At 40.0% G+C, this 19,243-nt stretch overlaps 1 protein-coding gene across 1 annotated transcript in view; it reads left to right on the top strand.

Annotated features, from left to right (window-relative positions):
• Window positions 1-18,914, top strand: part of LOC136874790 (MICOS complex subunit Mic10) — a 205,673-nt gene extending 186,759 nt beyond the window's left edge. The window contains exons 3-5 of the mRNA XM_067148462.2: window positions 11,980-12,027; window positions 18,364-18,548; window positions 18,637-18,914. Coding sequence (XP_067004563.2) covers window positions 11,980-12,027; window positions 18,364-18,548; window positions 18,637-18,642 — 239 coding nt within the window. The 3' untranslated portion in view covers window positions 18,643-18,914. The remainder of the gene's footprint in view (window positions 1-11,979; window positions 12,028-18,363; window positions 18,549-18,636) is intronic.
• Window positions 18,915-19,243: the final 329 nt, after the last annotated feature.

Raw genomic sequence — 19,243 nt, forward strand, 5'->3', positions numbered from 1 at the left:
AAACACAGAAGCAGCTCCGTCGTGTCTTCACTTTTCAAAACAAAACCAGTCGCCTATTATCGTGCGTGCAAGGAGTAAAAGTGAGTCTAGTTCCGTGGTTGCTCCTAGGTGGCAGCACAGACTCCACAGCATGCCTACCGAAAGCCGGCGCTACAGTGGCGGACAGCGTAACTATTATCTCAAGACATAAGACACTCCAAGATCAATTTCCATGAGTCGAAATAATTATCAAATTTAGCCTTGATGAAAAGGCAACTTGGCAAGTCTCCAGGCACACTACAATACGCGTCCGAATTCCGTGACAGTTCCTCCTCCCCCGAAAGACTAACATGGGGTAGGACGAAACGAAGATGATCGGAGATAAGGAGCACTTCAAATATACATGCAATAAAATTTCTTACTTGACGTTTCTAGGAGAAGCGAGGTTACCGGTTAGAACCAGATCGTTGAGCTTACATGATAAGGTGATAACTCAACAGGCAGTTGAAGCAGATCAACGTGCGTCGAAGTCCATAATTAGATTTGTAGAACAACTTCACATCACTCCATACGATAATGATCTGTTAACACAGAAACAGTCTATTTTGAAGAAGTAATACACCAACCGTTATAGTCACTTCTGATATTTGCACGAGTTTTCATACTAAATTCCCGACGGCGAGAACCAGGTTTCAAAAATCTTTGAACAATACTAAGAAATTAATCTTTCTAAATGAAAATTTGGGGCTTTTACTATAGAGAAAGGCACGATTCACATTAAAAAAAACATTTACATACACCCAGGAAGAAATAGTAAACAAGTAACCCGAGAAATTAGTGCATAAAAATCATTTAACCAAAGGGAAACAAGAAGCATCATGGCCATCGCTACATCATGAGGCATCCAACCACTCCACGCAAGTTACCAACAGAAGAAACAAAGAGATTCAAAATAAACCCCAAAGAAAGGAGTTACATAGGAAACCAAGAAAAAATTACCCCAGAAAATAATACATAGACCAAGGACAGGTCTCAAACAAATTCAATTAAATAGAAAACAAAGAATGTTAATATACTTTGAGCATAATAGCACAAGCACTACCAATCAGTGAGTTAAATGGTCAATATTTCAAAATCTTCGTTGTACAACCAACACTACAGAATCATTTCAAAACTTGGATCAACATCTCACGGATTCAAAGCATCACAAACAGGAAGGGAAAGGAGAAAAGGATACAAGTCAACCAATAAGAGAAAAACACAGAAAGCACAGAATTCAGATCAAAGCCTATTCCATGACTATCAGATAAACCATTTTCAAGCAAGAGTAGCTCTGAGCCGATCGGTTGGAGATCTTTTTCAAATCAAGATGGTAGGGCTGCGCATAATCGGTCCTCGACAACAGATCACCCAAGAAATACCAAGCAAGAATAGTTTACAGATCAACAGCAAACACTCCTCTGAGCATAATAAAGAATGGAATTAACAGGACAGAAACGGAGCGAAAAAAACTCAGGAGGGAATACAATCCGGAATCTAATAACCAACCTATTATACGGCATCACTAAATAATTCATCCTACAATGGTACATCCAATCAAATCAAAAGGCAAAGGTGAGACCTCAGATTAGATAACCAAGAAGGAAGATAAGGAGCGATACCTTACACAACGCACACTACCGGATGTCCCTTACAGAACCACTGGGGAAAAGAAAACGCCATAGAGTTGCACATAACATAAATAGAACCATGTAGTAAAAAAACAAACTCAAAATTACGTCGGATTAGCAGGTAACGCAGAGAAACGTGAGATGAAGCAACCAAGTACACGATACCAAGAAGAAATAAATAGCAAGACAAGTTAATTCACTATGAGTTGCAGATACACCTCTTAATTCCTCCCAAAATCTACTGAGACACAGAGGTACAATTAAAAGAAACACATTCCCATACCAAAGTGCCATATCTACTAAATACTTGACACGATACCCATAGGAACGACCACAGATAAGACACATGGGTTAACTCATTAGAGTTTAAAAGGTAAACATCCTTCACACCATGATCTTCCGCCATAATTCCATCTCAATAAACATTAAATTAGAATTACTCCACCAAAACATCATAAATCAATGCCCTTAGGCATACCGATTAGGTCCAAGAAGATACATGCTTCGGAAAAGATCCCATTAGCAAACCAAAATAACACTAACAACCAGAAGATAGGTAAATTACATAACACCAGCAGTGATCTGCAACTCAAGAATGAAAACAAACTCTAGATACCACTAAGGTTGAAAGTTAAGGAAATTCAACAACCATACTCAAGTAGTGCACAACCCAATTCCATTACACCAGAAGTAGATATTAGAATTCCAATATAGTTTCCATCCAAGTAAGCAATGTAAATACATTTACCAGATTAAAAAAATTAGGGTAAGTTTCACGCTTAGAACAAACCCAGAAGTGGTTCACAAGGCTAACCAAGGAGAGAACACAAGGTCATTGAGCTATAGATAAGTACAAGGATCAGTATGTAGGAAATGAAGCTCGATTAAGACACAGAGTCCATGCACTAGACAAACGAACCATTATCTCCACCACTAACCGACCATACAACATCAAAGCTAATAACCACTCCAAAATAAACAGCATACGACGTCACTCGAATCACTACCAATCCCACACACTCACACCCACACAATGAAAAGATGACAGATGGAAATCTTTCACACAGTAAACACACACGATTCATATCACCACAACTACTCTTCAGGATAGCAATGATCAAGTCACATCGCGATAAATTAATCTGGTGTTCAACATTCAATGCGGAAACAACCAGGACATGATTCCTTAGGTTAAATTACCCACCTAATGGATAGAAACTATCTGAGAAGTACAACTAGCAAGGTAAACACCATAAATTACCAAAATGGTAATTCGGAAGTACACCACACAAGCATCAGTTTTCAAGTAAATAATGACGATAATTTGGGAAATAACACAAGAACACTAAAACAGAAAAGATTACCAAAATTTCACAAGTAACAAGTTCCAATCAGAAAATCATCAATAAGTTACCAAATGAACCATCCGAAAATACTTAACACAAGGCAAATAATAAATTCACTCACCAATCAGTAGTATGCACAACAACTTCAACAGAGGGTGTTAATTCTCCACCCACGTTACACTTAACAAAAGGTTTCAACAAGAAAAATTACCAGTTAACCAGGTTTAATTTGAGAAAGGTGAACACGCCTAATACGTTTAGCAATTGGATCACTGACTAAGACGGATACCGGAGTTAGAAACTGCAACAAGGTACAGGGCCCTTGATACCTGGGGGCAAGTTTAGCAGAAAACTTATGGACAGCCTTGCTGATGGGGTAACACTTTACATAGACCTGATCACCAACTTTCAAATCTGATGACTTTCTGTCTTTATCATACCTATTTTTAACCTTTTCGTAGGACACAGCCAAATTTTTCTTAGCCTCATCCCAAATTTTTTGGACATCTTTAGGTTTAGAGAATTCAGGCAACAGATCTTCAATAGACAACTGATTAGACATAGGAGAATATGGAGTATAACAGAACATAAGATCCATAGGTGTCTTCCGGTGAGATTCATGAGTAGCACAGTTGAAGGCGTGGGCCAGCCAATGCAAACAAGAATCCCATTTGCATTGGTTGTCGTGATGATATGCGATCAGAGCAGATCTTAAATTTCTATTTAACCTTTCAGCATATGAAGGGTTCGGATAATAGGGGGTGGTAGTAACGTGGGAGATGGACAACTCAAATAGATATTTCCTGAAAGAATTACTAGTGAAGGAACTAGCATTGTCCGAAACCAGAAACTTGGGAGGACCGAAGGATGAGAAGATGGAATTTAGGCAGTTAATAGAAGTACGGGAGTTGGTGGATTGGGTAGGGAAAATCCAGCAAAATCTAGAGAAAGCATCAATACATACAAAGATATGGGTGTTTCCAAGGGAAGAGCGAGGGAAAGGTCCTACGTAGTCTATAAACAACCGTTCCATGGGGCGAGAGGCTTGGGAAGATGACAGCAATCCAATTCTGTTGTTCAAGTTAGGCTTACTAATACCACAAGATTGGCAAGATTTGATCATCGTTCTAATGTCATGATCCATTTTCTTCCAAATGAAAAACTGCCGGATCTTTTGCCTGGTTTTGTAAGTACCTAGATGACCACCAATGGGTGAAGAGTGAAAGTACTTAAAAATGATGGGTACAAGAACCTTTGGAACAACGATTTTTAGGTTACGGTCCTTTCGACCCTTACAACAAAGGACACCTTTAGACAAAGAATAGGGTTTTACTTCCGTACCATCATTAATTGCGTCTATGATCTTCTTCAATTCAGGATCCGACTTCTGATGATCTTCGAACTCATGATACAGTAGAGGAAAATCTGAAAGGATTGCGCCGACACCAACAGCATTGACTTCAAGTTCTCCCACATTAGGATTCAGTTCAGACTCGTCATTCCCTTCGAACATTCTACTTAAGCAATCTGCAATGACATTCTCAGAACCCCTAATATGACGAACGTTGAACTTGAAAGAAGAAATACGGAGCGCCCACCTGGTTATCCTTCCGGTTCTTTTGGGCCTATTTAGCACCCAAGAAAGAGCCTGATTGTCTGTTTCCAACTCGAAGTTCACATGCCCAATGAATGGTCTAAACTTTTCAAGAGCGAACAAGACTGCAAGACATTCTAGTTCATAGACAGAGTACTTACTTTCCAAACTATTAAGAGTTCTAGATACATAGGCAATAGGTCTACGCTCACCATCATACTCCTGCAAGAGTACCCCGGCAATAGCCTTATTGGAAGCATCGGTTTGCACAACAAATCCCTTGTTAAAGTCAGGAATTGCCAACACCGGAGCATTGGTCAAGGCAGCTTTCAGAGAATCGAAGGCTACTTGTTGGGCGGTACCCCAGGTGAACTTCACACCTTTGCGTCTAAGACAATTCAAGGGAGCAGCAATTTCTGCAAAATTTGGAATGAATTTCCGAAAAAAATTGACCATACCAATGAAGCGGGCAACACCTTTAACGTTCCTAGGAGGTTTGAAATCCCTGATACCTTGAGTTCTAGACTGATCTATGGAGACACCAACTGAGGAAACTACATGCCCCAGGAAGGACATGCTAGGCTTTGCGAAGGCAACCTTAGATAGCTTGACAGTAAGTCCAGCCTTCTTCAGGCGTACCAAAACTTCCCTAATATGTTCTAGATGTTCTTCGAAGGTGTTTGAAAAAATTACGACATCGTCCAAATAATTATACACAAACTTGAACTTTATGTCCGACAGAATGGAATTTAACAGCCTCGACAACACAGCTGCTCCACAGCTCAGACCGAACGGCAGTCTCAGGAACTCATACAGGTTCCAGTCGGTAATAAAGGCAGTTAGGGGAATGGATCTCTTAGAAAGGGGGACCTGGTAGTACGCTTGGTTCAAGTCCAGAACGGTGAAAAACTTCGCCCCAGAAAACCAACCGAAACAAGTGTGGAGATCAGGCAAAGGAATCGAATGGAGTACTATCTTACTATTTAGGACTCGATAGTCTATTACAGCACGGAAGCCGCCAGAGGACTTGGGCACTAAGAACACCGGAGAGGCATATGGAGAGGTAGAAGGTCTGATAACACCATCCTTTTCCATCTGTTCCACAATCTTCTTCAATTCTAGCATACGTGGTGGAGACAGACGATACGGAGGAGATCTGACCGGTTGATGATCTAACAACTCAATGTCATATTCTAGGACATCAGTCAATCCTAATTTACTTGTTAAGACTTCCGGAAATTCTTTACAGAGGTTTCGCACTTGTTCAGCTTCAATTTCCCCTAGATGTCCCAGATCAAGGCAATTCAGATCACTAACCTCGACAGGAGACGGATAACCTACACACGAAGAAATGGGTATCTTCAATGGAGCATCAACCAAAGCAAACTTAACGTCTGGAGAAAATTTAAAAAAGAAATTCCTACTCTGTAAGTCTAACACTAGACCTACGCTAGACAGAAAATTCGAACCAAGAATTACGTTACAAGACAAATTAGGCGTTACTAAACATCTGACCTTCCAGGTAAATCTGCCAATCCTCAACTTAACCTTGACTGAACCTAAAATTTTCAAAAACTGAGAGTTAGCAGTGACGCATTTGACTTTCGTAGATTCCAATTCCGGCAATTTACATGGAGATTTCATTTTATAGTACCATGTCGAATTAATTAGGCACACCACACTTCCGGTATCAAGTAAAGCGTTTACCGGTTCATTATTGATTTCTACGGGAGTACAAGTACCTTGGGAGGGAACATGAACAGAAATCTTGTTACACTGATGCGGGCAAATAAATTTTTCAGACGTCCAAGGATTTTCAACGCTAGGCCTGTTACATTCGTTGTCTTCTAGTCATTGATTATTACTCTGAACTGACAAAGGGCAGTTTTTCTTCACATGTTGTTTGGATCCACAGGAATAGCAACCACCAGAATGACGTTTGACAACTGGACAGGTGTTCCTCAAATGACCCCTAGAACCACAGTTAAAACATTTCCGAACATTTCCATCCTTAGCAACTGAAGAGACAGTAGGTTTCTCAGGTCTAACAGGAGGAGGGAGGTTGACAGGTCTGGTAGAGTCACCATGTTTGACGTCCTCAGCGAATGAGCATGCCTCTTCCAGTTCTCGGAAATTGGTGGGACATCGGGTTAAAGAGAGGTAGGACCGATACGAGGGTGATATGCCTTTTAAAATCCTAGCCACCATCTCACTTTCCTGAACAGAGATCATAAATACCTTGCAGTAAAATCTCAAGTCCAACACATAAGACAACAAGTTTTCATGTAAAAACTGAGTTCTGAAACAGTGTTTGGGAATTAAGCTTTGGAGAGCAAGAGATGGAATGAACTTCCCTAGTACCAGCTCATGGAAAGCATTGATGGATAGGCTCCGAGATATAGCCTCGGAAATCTCTCTTTTCAAAATCCCTTCACAGTGAGGGAATAGAGCACGAAAGATACCCAAGTCGTCCACAGAATAAACATTAGCTGACTCTTGTCAGCTCCACAAGAAATCTTAAAAACCTGATGCTTTCCTCAATAGAGTTAACAGAAAAATTATTCACTCCTTTAAAAATCTCCTTCAAACAATTAGGAGATGACGCAGAATTAACTCGAGTTAGCAAAATTTCCAGAACAGAAGTTGTGATACCACAGTTACATGGGTTATAAGGAGAGGATACAATAGTATTTGGAGAAGGTTCAGACGAAGGCGTGATGGAGTTAACTTTCTCAGAAATTCCCATATTACTAACATCTTTGTTGATCAACAAAAGGTCAAGTTCGGCTGAAATGCCCGAAACAATAGTTATTAACTTGATACATTCTGTCATTATTTCGTCCTCAGGCTTAACAGCAAGAATGTCCTGAATGCGCCCAAGATAGTGATGAGCTCTGGCCTTTAACCTGTTCACTTGAGCTCTTGAGGGAGGTAATTCAGAAAATTCTTCCCTAATGACGTTAATTTCTTGCAACGAGTCACATATCACACTTAAAAATTCCCCACACTTAGTTCGATCAATAATAGACAGGTCAATGGGAACATGAACATTTGCTGTCAGTAAGGCAGCACAATCTCCTATGGTACTAGGTACCTCTAAATTCCGGATTGATAGTTCATATATCAACTCAGCCTTTCGAAGCTGATAGGGAAAAATCACAGTACGAGACATAGTTTTTGGGTAAGGAACACTGAAACAAAGATTACGCCCAATACACACTTCCTTCGCTAAGCTTATTTCCACTAAAGAACAGGCCGATCAACACCCCCAAAGAAAGGTTATGAGTGACGCATAAGAGCCTTCAGGTACCGAGAAAACAATAAGAGATCCAGTAACCTTTACTTCCCGGTTAATTTAGGGTATGCCAAACCCATAGAATCATCAAACACAAGACAGGAAGACACAGATGCACGCCAAGACAAATAATAGTGTGAGATGTTTTCACCTTTCTTCATGCAAATAAAATTCTCAGTTACAAGACTGAGAAATTACTAAGAGAAAATCAAATAAAATAACTCACCGGTTGTCAGCCTTATGATTAGATCAAAGCAAATTTCCAGCAGCAAGCTAGCATACCAAGCTCCCAAGCCAAAGAATCAGGAATACATAACCCTCAGATACCTCACACAGCAGCGATGGGCTCCCCCAAGATGACAAAATGCACATGGAACAGAAATATATTTGCATTAACACAAGTCGAATCTTGCCTTCCTCTTTACAATTAAGCACTTTCAAAATGTGCCTTGTTATTATTTTAGTCAGTATTCAGTAATTCTCAAGATAAGTAAAAAAAACCACCAACAGTTTACTAAAAGGGAAATAGAATCACAGAGAAAATTAAAATTCAAACAAAACAAAAGAACCACGCGAACTGATACCAAAATACTGTCGCGAACTTACAAGCTAGGTATTTCACAACAGTAGTTGCACGATCCAGGGAAACAAATTAAATAAATCAGTACTAATTTTCCCAAAGGAAGATCGTAGCAAGCGTGGAAACAGCTAGGCTAAACAGAGGTCAAGTGGATAGAAAGAGAAATAATGCTTACTGACTAAAATCAGAATTCATTTTCGGATTACAACAACTTTATTGAGAGAAGGTTAAATAATAGTAATTAAATTTCAATTTCAGTCAGGCAAATAAAAGGGATAAAATTAAAAGATGGTAATTAAAGCTTAACCTCAAATTAAGAGAGGAAAATAAAGGGAAATAAAATTAATAAATCGTAATTAAAGATTAATTTCAAATTCCATGGAGTAAAATTGAAAGGAATTAAATTAATTATACGACCTTCTGGTTCTTTAAAATTAAAAACATGGAAACCAATTAAAATGAAAATAATCTGAGCTCACAAACCAGTACTTTCAAGAAATCTTCAGAGAGGGTAAACTGGGAATAGGAAACAACCCAAAGAAATGAACCCAAGAAAGGGGTACTTAATTGATCACTTTTTCCAAACCAGGTTTTCACACAACAAAATTTTTCAGAGTGAAAAATGTTCCTTAATAACCACTTCAACTGCAGAACCCGAGCAGTAACATGTGAAATCCACAATAAATAAATTCCACCAAAAACTTTAGGAAGGAGTAAACAGATAAAATATTTAAGTGATCCACAGTTAAAACAAGTCGTCAAGGACCAAAATTATCCGCATTAAAATTTTAGTAAATCACGACAGCCAAGCATACGGAGAAATAATAGACGCATTACAGAATCACGTCTCATCCCAAGAGCCGAATTCAACAATCTCTCCGTAAAACGCCCGTCAGCTGTCTGCACGTAACAAAGAGCAGAGACGGCAAATGTCAAAATAACAGGGGCAACGCCCACACTCATGTAAACACTGCTGTCATGGCAACGGGGTCGCGTGACGAAGGACCACAAAATGGCTACCCACCCAGAAAGGAAAAAAAAAACACGCAGCCGAATGGTGACAAGAAACAATTTCCAACTCATAATGACTTCCCTGATGGGGATTTTCAGATTGTAAGGAATTAACACGTTGAACAACATTACAACCAGTTACACAAAGCCCCAAATAATTGATAATTAATTTACAATTAAAAAGATCTAGATCACAGTCTTTCATTGGTAACGGCAGAATACCTTTCTTGTGCACGAATATGTTTTAGACAGTAGAATATTATCCTTTTAAGTACTTCATTAAGGCAAACGAATTTAACTTGGGTTTATCTGGTTCCCTTCTCACATCGTTAGATTTCCTGGTAACAAAAGTGGATGCTTACTTACAGATTGTACTAAGGTCGTAGAGAAAAAAAAAATAATTAAAGGAAATAGAACGGCGACAAGGACATCGCCCCTTGGCAATGTGATCACCCAGGGTCAATTACAACCCACATCCTTTCTTCTTTCTTCACTTAAAACCGGTCAAAATCCAACAGTAAACACAGAAGCAGCTCCGTCGTGTCTTCACTTTTCAAAACAAAACCAGTCGCCTATTATCGTGCGTGCAAGGAGTAAAAGTGAGTCTAGTTCCGTGGTTGCTCCTAGGTGGCAGCACAGACTCCACAGCATGCCTACCGAAAGCCGGCGCTACAGTGGCGGACAGCGTAACTATTATCTCAAGACATAAGACACTCCAAGATCAATTTCCATGAGTCGAAATAATTATCAAATTTAGCCTTGATGAAAAGGCAACTTGGCAAGTCTCCAGGCACACTACAATACTCGTCCGAATTCCGTGACAAGAGAAAAATGTTCCAACTTTTCAATACAATAACACCGTCGGGGTCGGAAAAAAACAAGAGTTGACCAAGGGAGGTCGGATAGGATAGATGAAAGTGAGGAGCCTGGCACAAGTAAGTGGAAGCAATGCCAGGACTCAGCTGAGGGCCCCGTGGTCGCCAGCCCACGCTCCTAAGTTCAGAGCCCTGAGGCCCCTTTAAGTCGCCTCTCACGACAGGCAGGGGATACCGTGAGTGTTATTCTACCGCCCCCACCCACAGGGGGACCGTAAAAGGAGTTAGTGGGACGTAAAAGCAATATTATTATTATTATTATTATTATTATTATTATTATTATTATTATTATTATTATTATTATTATTATTATTATTATTATATTTCTGAATAAGGAAATCTGCTGGAGATGTGCCGTACACTGCTCACAACTACTGAAACTCCAGAGGCCGCTCCATCAGCGTCATTCCGAAGAAGCAGAGAGCAGAATGGACTGGCCCAGAAATCCCTATTATCTCCACTTATGTTCAACGTAAGCATCAGCAAGATGCGTGAAACCATCTGTCATAGGTTCAGCCATTGCCTACCAAAGCAAGAGGGTGACAAAATTCTCACTGGAGACCTCGAGATATTAGACGAATACTACAGAAAATGGAGGCTATGACTGAAACCTTGAGAGATAGAAGTGTGGGCTTTCTACTTGCACAACGCTCAGGCAGATCACCAGCATAGCGTCGTCACCTTCTCTCAGAACAGAGTCAAACATAATTTACCTCCCAAGTACTTAAGGGTTACTCTAGACCGCTCTCTGACCCACAAGAAATACCATAAAGGAGTAGCGCGAGAACGTAACAGCAGGAACAACCTGATCAGGAAACTGGCTGGAACAACATGGGGAGCACAGACTACTACTGTGCGGACAACAGCACTGACTAGTGTACTCTGCCAGAACAGCCGTCATGTTAACCAGATAGACACCCAGAACCGATGAGAATAATATTGGAACCCTAAAGTCAGCGGCAGTTCCCTGGCTCCATGTTCTTTCTAACGTCACTCCATCTGAATTACGGAGAATGGTGGTAATTTTAATACAATAAAATTTTTATTTATTTTATATAACGATACCATTGATGTCGGTATGGCACCTGAAGATTGCATTTTACATGCAGGTACATTTCCTGCAAGTAGTATGTTATACGTAGGTACAGTACCTGTACCCTCCTCCTTAAAAAAAAAAGTAAAAACAAGCAAAAGGAGAATGTACAAACAAGAAGTTGTTAGAATGGGAAGTATTGTGTGGCTTTGAAAATCTTGAAGGCCTACCTATCACAGTTTGACTTGTAAATCACAGGCTACGACCTGTAGTAATTAACTGTAATATTGTATAATATTCATTTTTTATATTATTCGAAGTTTATCTTCCTGGCGCTCAACATGCTTTCTCCATTTCGTTCGGTCACGGTATTTATATATTTCCAATGTGGTTTTTATTTTGAATGATATTCGAAGAAGATGACTTTGTCCAGTTGATGGGACATCGTCTTGTGTTTAATAGTGTTTTTGTTTCAGCTCTTATGTCTTCACTTTTCCTTTATATTATTAGTTATGTGCGACCGACGGGCAACTTTTCTCATTCTCCCTCCATATTTGGGTCCTATAAATATTCACAAGTCTGCGTCTTTGTTGCAGGAGCTGGTGTGATCGTAGGATCAGTCTTCTCCCTTCTATTCTTTAAAAGTAAGTATACGATTACTTTTCTGGTTTGTGAGGTTTATGATGTATTAACATTCCTCCACACCTGAGCTACAATATTCATCACCTTACCTACATTAGCCGGTACCCGCCTTCGTGGCTGGGACAGTAAGTCATTTCAAGTCTCAGGACATACATCCCATTGTTAGTCTCAAATAATTACGGCTATATTAAGTTAATGTATAGGTATTTTTTTTTCTGGATAAAATTACTGGTAGTCCAAAGTTCCCCACGCTAGATGTGGCAGTCACATACCAGGCGAACGGTACATACATGCCAACGTGAGGCCGGTGTCGTCTACGGTCCTTTAACCAACTCAAGCGACGGGTGCTTTAAAGCAGGGATCAATCCTCTCCGCGAAGGAGTTCAATTAGGTTCCCCATTTGCAAAAAGAAAAAAAGAAGAAGAAGAATAGAGCGTTGTGATGGAGTGCTTTTTCTTACTCTGATCACTGGGCTTTTACCGAGTTATCCAGGAGGCCGTGTTCCACTATCTATTTGAGATTACGGCTGACTGTTTTTGCAGGAAAAGGCCTACGTGTGCACTATGTCCGATCAATTTAAACACTGGAAAAAGTGGACTGTGAATGTCGTATCTACGATGCTAAATGGTTGGTGGAATATTTCGTTATAGAGAACAACAACAAAAGCAATATGCATGGTCTGTAATGCATTCTTCGCTGTTCGTAAGAACAATATTTGTCGCCACTACAAAACAATGCATGGTATAAACTACGACGATAAATTTAAGGGCAAGGTGCGTGAACATAAATTCTAAACATTAAAATCGTATTTTGATTCCCAGGCAGTTAGTTTGAGGAACAATCTGATGATGAGAGGAAGAGGACAAAACATCTGGCATCTGATATCCCGTACCACACAGCGCTTAGGTGGATGAGCTGTGGTAAAATTATGTCATGCTCTGTTTTTTGAGTAGAGATTGAAATGTTTGTAGATGAGAAACGAAAGCCTGTGGACTTCTTGTTCGACAACGAATGGCTGTGGAAACTAGCTTTTCTGGCTGGTATTGCTCTTCATTTGAATGAAATAAACAAAACACTTCAGGTGGAGTTAAATGCTATCTATGACTATGTATGACCTTTACACGCATGCCAAAGGTCTTTGCCAGAAAGTGATACCATTTGAAAAAGGGCAGAAAAATCAAACCAAACCACATGGCGCAACAGTCCCGAAGAGCCATGGCCTTCCAAACGACCGCTGTTCAGCCCGAAGGCCTGCAAAAAAAAAAAAAAAAAAAGTAATGCTATTTGTTCGGGGCGTCTACCTAGAAAGATCTCTTGCCCCTACTTGCACCATATGTGAGGAACCTGCGTGTATTTTATAAATGGCGGAAGTGTAAAGTGTTGAATGTGAGGAAAGGAACGTTAAGGACGACACAAACACCCATTCTCCAGGCCAGGGATATTAATCATTTACAATTAAAAACTCCTGACCCGACCGGAAATCGAACCCGGGGCCGCCGGGTGATAGGTGGACGCTTTGCCCCCTACACCGCGGGGCCGGACAGGCCTGCAGATTACGAGGTGTCATGTTGTCAGCACGACGAATTCTCTCGGCCGTTATTCTTGGCTTTCTAGACCGGGGACTCTATCTCACCGCCAGGTATATCCTCAGTTGTATTCACGTATGCTGAGTTGACCTCGAACCAGCCCTCAGACCCAGGTAAAAATTCCCTACCGGGCAGGAATTTGAACCCGGGGCTTCCGGGTAAGAGGCAGGCACACTACCCCTGCACCGCGAGGACGGCTGGAAAAGAGCATACCTAGATTACATATAGCTAATGTGCTAATGTGTATCACTTCGTAACCAAGAAACGAACCAAAGGCATGTACATACAATTAAGGGCCTTGGCCTGCCAAGACGACTGCTACCCAGCTAGGAATCAAAAGCAGGTCCTCCGAGCAAGAGGTGAACAGCACGTGGCTTAACAGTTCCCTAATCAACATAATTATTCTTCCTTTAAATGCCATATTGGGCTATATACAAGCACAATACATTATTTTAAATCATTTTTCAGATTTTTTCAATAATATAATTTACCAAACTCCTTTTTCACTAAATTTCCATCATAGGAAAGTCAATTTACAGCTGAAAATCTTAAAGCAAATCAAAGATTTCAGCAAAAGCTAAATAAAAAAAATCGCATTAGACTGAAACCACAATCGTTGTCATATTTCCACTTTTAACCACGTTTAAAAGACAGCGATAATAATATTTTGTCTAGTTTGCCCCAAAATCTCGCCAACGCTTTTAGGCCTAAAATCTCGCTCATTCGCTTCGTACGAGAGAGAATATTTTCGGTCTTTGGACAGAATTATGCAGAAAGTTCTGGCCATTTACACAAAAGATAGCAAAATATACGTACCCGTATATCTCCTGCTCATGAGCGCAACGCACCGGTGCATATTCGACGAGAAAACTCCTCTTGTGACTTTCTCCAGAACGGCTAAATAGTACGCCTTACTACTTGCACATTACGTTGTCCTGGACTACTAAAAGTGTACAAACTTCGAAGATAATCCGTGATCCGAACATTACACCACCCCTCGGAAAATTAATATTCTGTAGACCGGACGAAACTGGCTAGAAACTGCCAGGGGCTGAATCCGGGCCTCATAGACTAGAGAAATAAAATATAAAAGGCATGTACCCAAAGCAGAGATTAATAAAAGATTAATAAGGTTTATTAACAGTGGCAAAAGAATAAAACTGTGGGCACAAAACAAGCAAAATTGGGAGCTACACGTACATAGTCCCTTAGGGTATCTTAATCACAATCGAGTCGTTTGACTCGTTAAACTCAGTCTCATGAAATTTTACACTGTCGCAACAGAGGTATCATGAAAAGTGACAGTTATATTCAATTAATTCCAGTTAGTGCTAATTAAAATTCGATGCAACGCATTTCTTTCTTAAGGACAAGACGTTAGTAAGAGGTGAAAGTAGCAGCTTTCACACAAGAAAAAGAATATTATTACAGCTCCCCAGATAAGACAAGGCTTAAATCAATTATTTTAAAAGGAACATGGCTCCCAACAAGCTCCAAAGAGACTGTATCCCCCAGAAATCTAAACGTCAGTGAAGCAAAGCTGGCAGAAGAAAGAACAGGTATGGAACATAAGGTGGTTAGGAGGAGTTGCCATAGTTACGGAAGCAAATCAACATGAGTTGATCTGAGAGCACAGATCAGATATCTGGGTCGCCGCAATATGGGTCAGGCTCACCCAGCCAACACGATAACCAAATAACACACGCGCTACATGGCATATTCATATCGCATATAAAAGCGAACATTGAATCGTACAGCATGAGCGTTAAACCATATGGCAGAACATAAGCTCAAGCCAGGCGTCGAAGCCGAAGAGAATATAAAAAAAGTATCCAATCAAAAACCACAAACTAACTCATCCCACACACGGATCAAATGGATCAGTGTTACCTTCCGCCCCTACGTGGGAACGAATACATAACAAGCAGACATGAAGGAAAGGAAAGACACAGAAATAAGTCTGCAGCAAATAAATATAATAATAATATATAGAACAGGGATCCCTCAGCTCACTAAACCAGCGTAACTATGGCAAGCCAAGGAAAGGAAAATAAGATAAATACCTGAAGCTTGAAGGAATAGAATCCATAGATTCTAAGTAATCATATACATTGTCTCAAAACAGAGAGTCATACTGGGTAAATTATGAATCTTTTTAAAATACCAGTTGAAAGAGATGAGAACCATCTCGTAGCCCAGCGTCTCCATCTTTTTAAACCAAGCCATTCTTGTTCCCAAATCAGAGTGCAAACGAATCAAAGGTAACTTAGAAATGCGTCGGCAATCCTTCATTACATGAGGTGCCATGACATCGTAAAGAATGCGATATCAGAAAGTAAAATATGAAGGTAATTAGGTGTGGCACAACGTCGTGACCTCCCCTTATTAAACAAGTCTTGCGCAACACGATGCTCTGGTCCTCCGCGAGTACTTTGCAGTTGTATGCGGAGGGGATCGGTGGTGCACTCTACCGCTACAACCGGATTACTCAGCAGTACTATTCGCTCCGCTCCCAGCTATAGGCACGACTCCGGTGGTGTGGCCATGTCATGCGAAGCAAAGACGATTCAGTTATTAAAACGACCCTCCAACTTGACCCAAGTGGACGCCGACCACGAGGGAGACCGCCGAAGCACTGGGCTGACAACACTATGGAAGATATGCGTGTTGTGGGCCTTAACTCTCGAGACATCCTAGACAGGGCCAAATGGCGAAAATGTAGCCGAATGGCGGACCCCATTTGATGGGGAAAGCGCCAGAAAAGAGGGAGAGAGAGAGGAGAGCTAATCCTTATCCAAATAAATTGTTTATTCCCCTCAAGTAACTAATATAGAATGAAATGTAATTTACTGAATGTTATTTTCATGTGTACTTTCGGAGATATCGTCGTTTTCATTTTTTCGCACAATGTCCATTCTGAAATATGGAAATGTAAATAAATGACTAGCCTTCAGAACGACCGAGTTGATTACGAGCCAAAGTGCGATCTATCAATGACTTTGGCCGGCATTTTTGAACATGCTCCGATACAATAATTAATAGTTTTCCAGTGATATTTCGTTACCTGTATCAAATACATGATAATCCTGCAGAGATGGAAAGCGAATATACATTGCATTCGGAAGAAGTGCGTTTATCACGTAACAATGAAACTGTCTAGCAAAGGGATTCTCGAATGTCATATTTCTCCAAATTCACTGTACAGGTTTAAGTATACTTCGCAGTATACACAGTAGTCGATAGTAAAGCTGTTTTATTTCCGTACAGAATTTCTAAATTATTTACATCCTTCCGACTTGCCACCACACAAGTTCAATTTGAAAGTAGGGGGTGCCTATTATATTGTTACTTAATCTATACCCGCCGAAATTATGCAGTGAAACGCGATTGGTAATTAAATTTTTGAAAACCTGTTTGATTAAAACTACTAATTTAACTGGCTGTGGCACAGGAGAAGCGGTCTTAATACAGGTAATCCCTATGATTCCTTCAGATTTGCCTTTTAATTTCAAACGAGTCCAGTTCCAGGTTAGAGTCTGTTTTAGCATGACAATAAACAAACCACAGTTTCAGACCCTTAGCGTGGCTGAAGTTGATCTCAGTGGAGAATGTTTTTTCTCATGGACAGCTTTAGTGTCCTTTTCGCGTGTTACATCAAAACTAAATCTTTTAGTGTTCATTATTATAGAAAATCTTGTAAGTTCCCGGTTAAAGGTAACCTATCGCCTTAAAATTCATACCTGCTCCGGTGCGAAGCAGGTAGCTAGTCATTATAAAGGACTCGGTTTTTGTATTATAAATTAGTTATGCGGCTTTCGAACAAACTAGAAGCAATAAAATGTTCCGAATAATTGATTGAAAATCAAAAATAATATTTTTCTTTGTCTCATTGGCAAGCTCGCTCGAGTTGGGCCAAATTAGTACAATTATAAAAATATTTTTCGGACTACATAGGCAAAATATTTTTACAAAAAACAGGGGTTTACTTTATGAATAATCACTCAGAAATGAGTACATGGTATTGTACGATCCTCGCATTTAATATTTTATCAGACTTAATTTTAATTGTCAAAATATATTGTACCTACGGTGCAGACACAAACCATGTGGATACTCACAACAAACATTTCAGGTTCAGTTGTTTCTGGAAAAAGTGAACCTTTCGTGTACCCCTGCTAAGCGTTGTCGGGGTTATTATTTCCCTGCTCGGGATTCAGAAAATGTATTTCTGACAACAAAAAAGAACAAATACAGTAGTGCTAATTTTGATGATACAAGATTACCATATCCAAGTCCGCCTCCATGCCTAAATGGTTAGCGTGCTGGCCTTTCGTCACAGGGATCCCGGGTTCGATTCCCGGCAGGGAATCATTGGTTAATTCCGCTGGCATGAGGGCTGGGTGTATGGGTCGTCTTGATCATCATTTCATCCTCATCACAATGCGCAGGTTGCCTACAGGAGACAAATCTAAAGACCTGCACCTGGCGAGCCGAACATGTTCTCGGAAACTCCCGGCACAAAAAGCCATACGCCATTTCATTTCATTATACCATATCCAAAATGTAGTGATTTCTTAGTTGCGCATAATTTTGTCTAATCGGAAATTAAGAAGTATTTCACCTCCCCTTGCAGCTTATTGTGGTAGTTTACCTGCAAAATAAAGATTAAATATATTTCACTTTCAATATTGTATTTAAATTGAGAGAAAAATGTGTTCCGAATTATTCTGTTTTCATTATTTCTTATTACAGGACGTTCGTGGCCCATTATTTTAGGAGGAGGATTCTCTCTGGGTGTAGCTTACAATAACTGTGAAAGAGAATTGAATGACGTTCTTAGAACCGACAAAGAGTGCCAACCAAAACAAAGAGGTGGTGGTGGTGCTGCTGCTGCTGCTGCTGCTGCTGCGGGTGCTCATAAAGCTAGACAGCTACAGGTAAAAAAGAACATGTATAAACTGCGTTATGTGGATTAGAATTGTCTGATTACCATACGTAATTCTTTTAAATGTTCTTTGTTTACAGGAATGAAGTATGGAATCGTCTTTGAGTCATTGTTCATGTGTGGTGGAAAAAAAGGAACTTTCAGGCACCTTGTTAGTCTCTTCGTTGTGAAACGGTTCGTGTAGTCAAGTAATATAATATAGTGAGTGGAGCTGGTGTACATTTTTACATTTGTGCATTGTTGTGTTTGAAGAGTACAGAAAGCATAATGGTGGATTTCAGTTGTGTTTGTAACATGAAAAACCAATAAATGTATTGTTGTCAGTTGGAAGCATAAACAATTTCCTCTACACTGGAAATTGATTTTTGATTATGTTACCCTTCCCAGTTCCTTGTGTTGAAATCGATCAAGTCAGAAAACAACATTTTACAGGGAGTAATCTTATCTGCAATATCTATTTTTCTATCTAAAAATGGATGTATCGCCTCCATAAGACTTATCTGGGTCGGTGCGACGTAAAGCCAATAGCAAAAAAAGAATGGATGTATGTGTGTTTTTTTTCACATCTCCTAAAACACTGGAGCAATCTCAACTAAACTTGGTACATAAATAACTTATCTGGAAAAAAATTACTGTGGAGGTATGACAGCCCAAGGGGCGACATGAAAAAATAATCGAAAATGACCA

Source organism: Anabrus simplex, chromosome 5, assembly GCF_040414725.1.
Source record: "Anabrus simplex isolate iqAnaSimp1 chromosome 5, ASM4041472v1, whole genome shotgun sequence".
In the NCBI taxonomy this organism is placed as follows: Eukaryota; Metazoa; Arthropoda; class Insecta; order Orthoptera; family Tettigoniidae; genus Anabrus; species Anabrus simplex.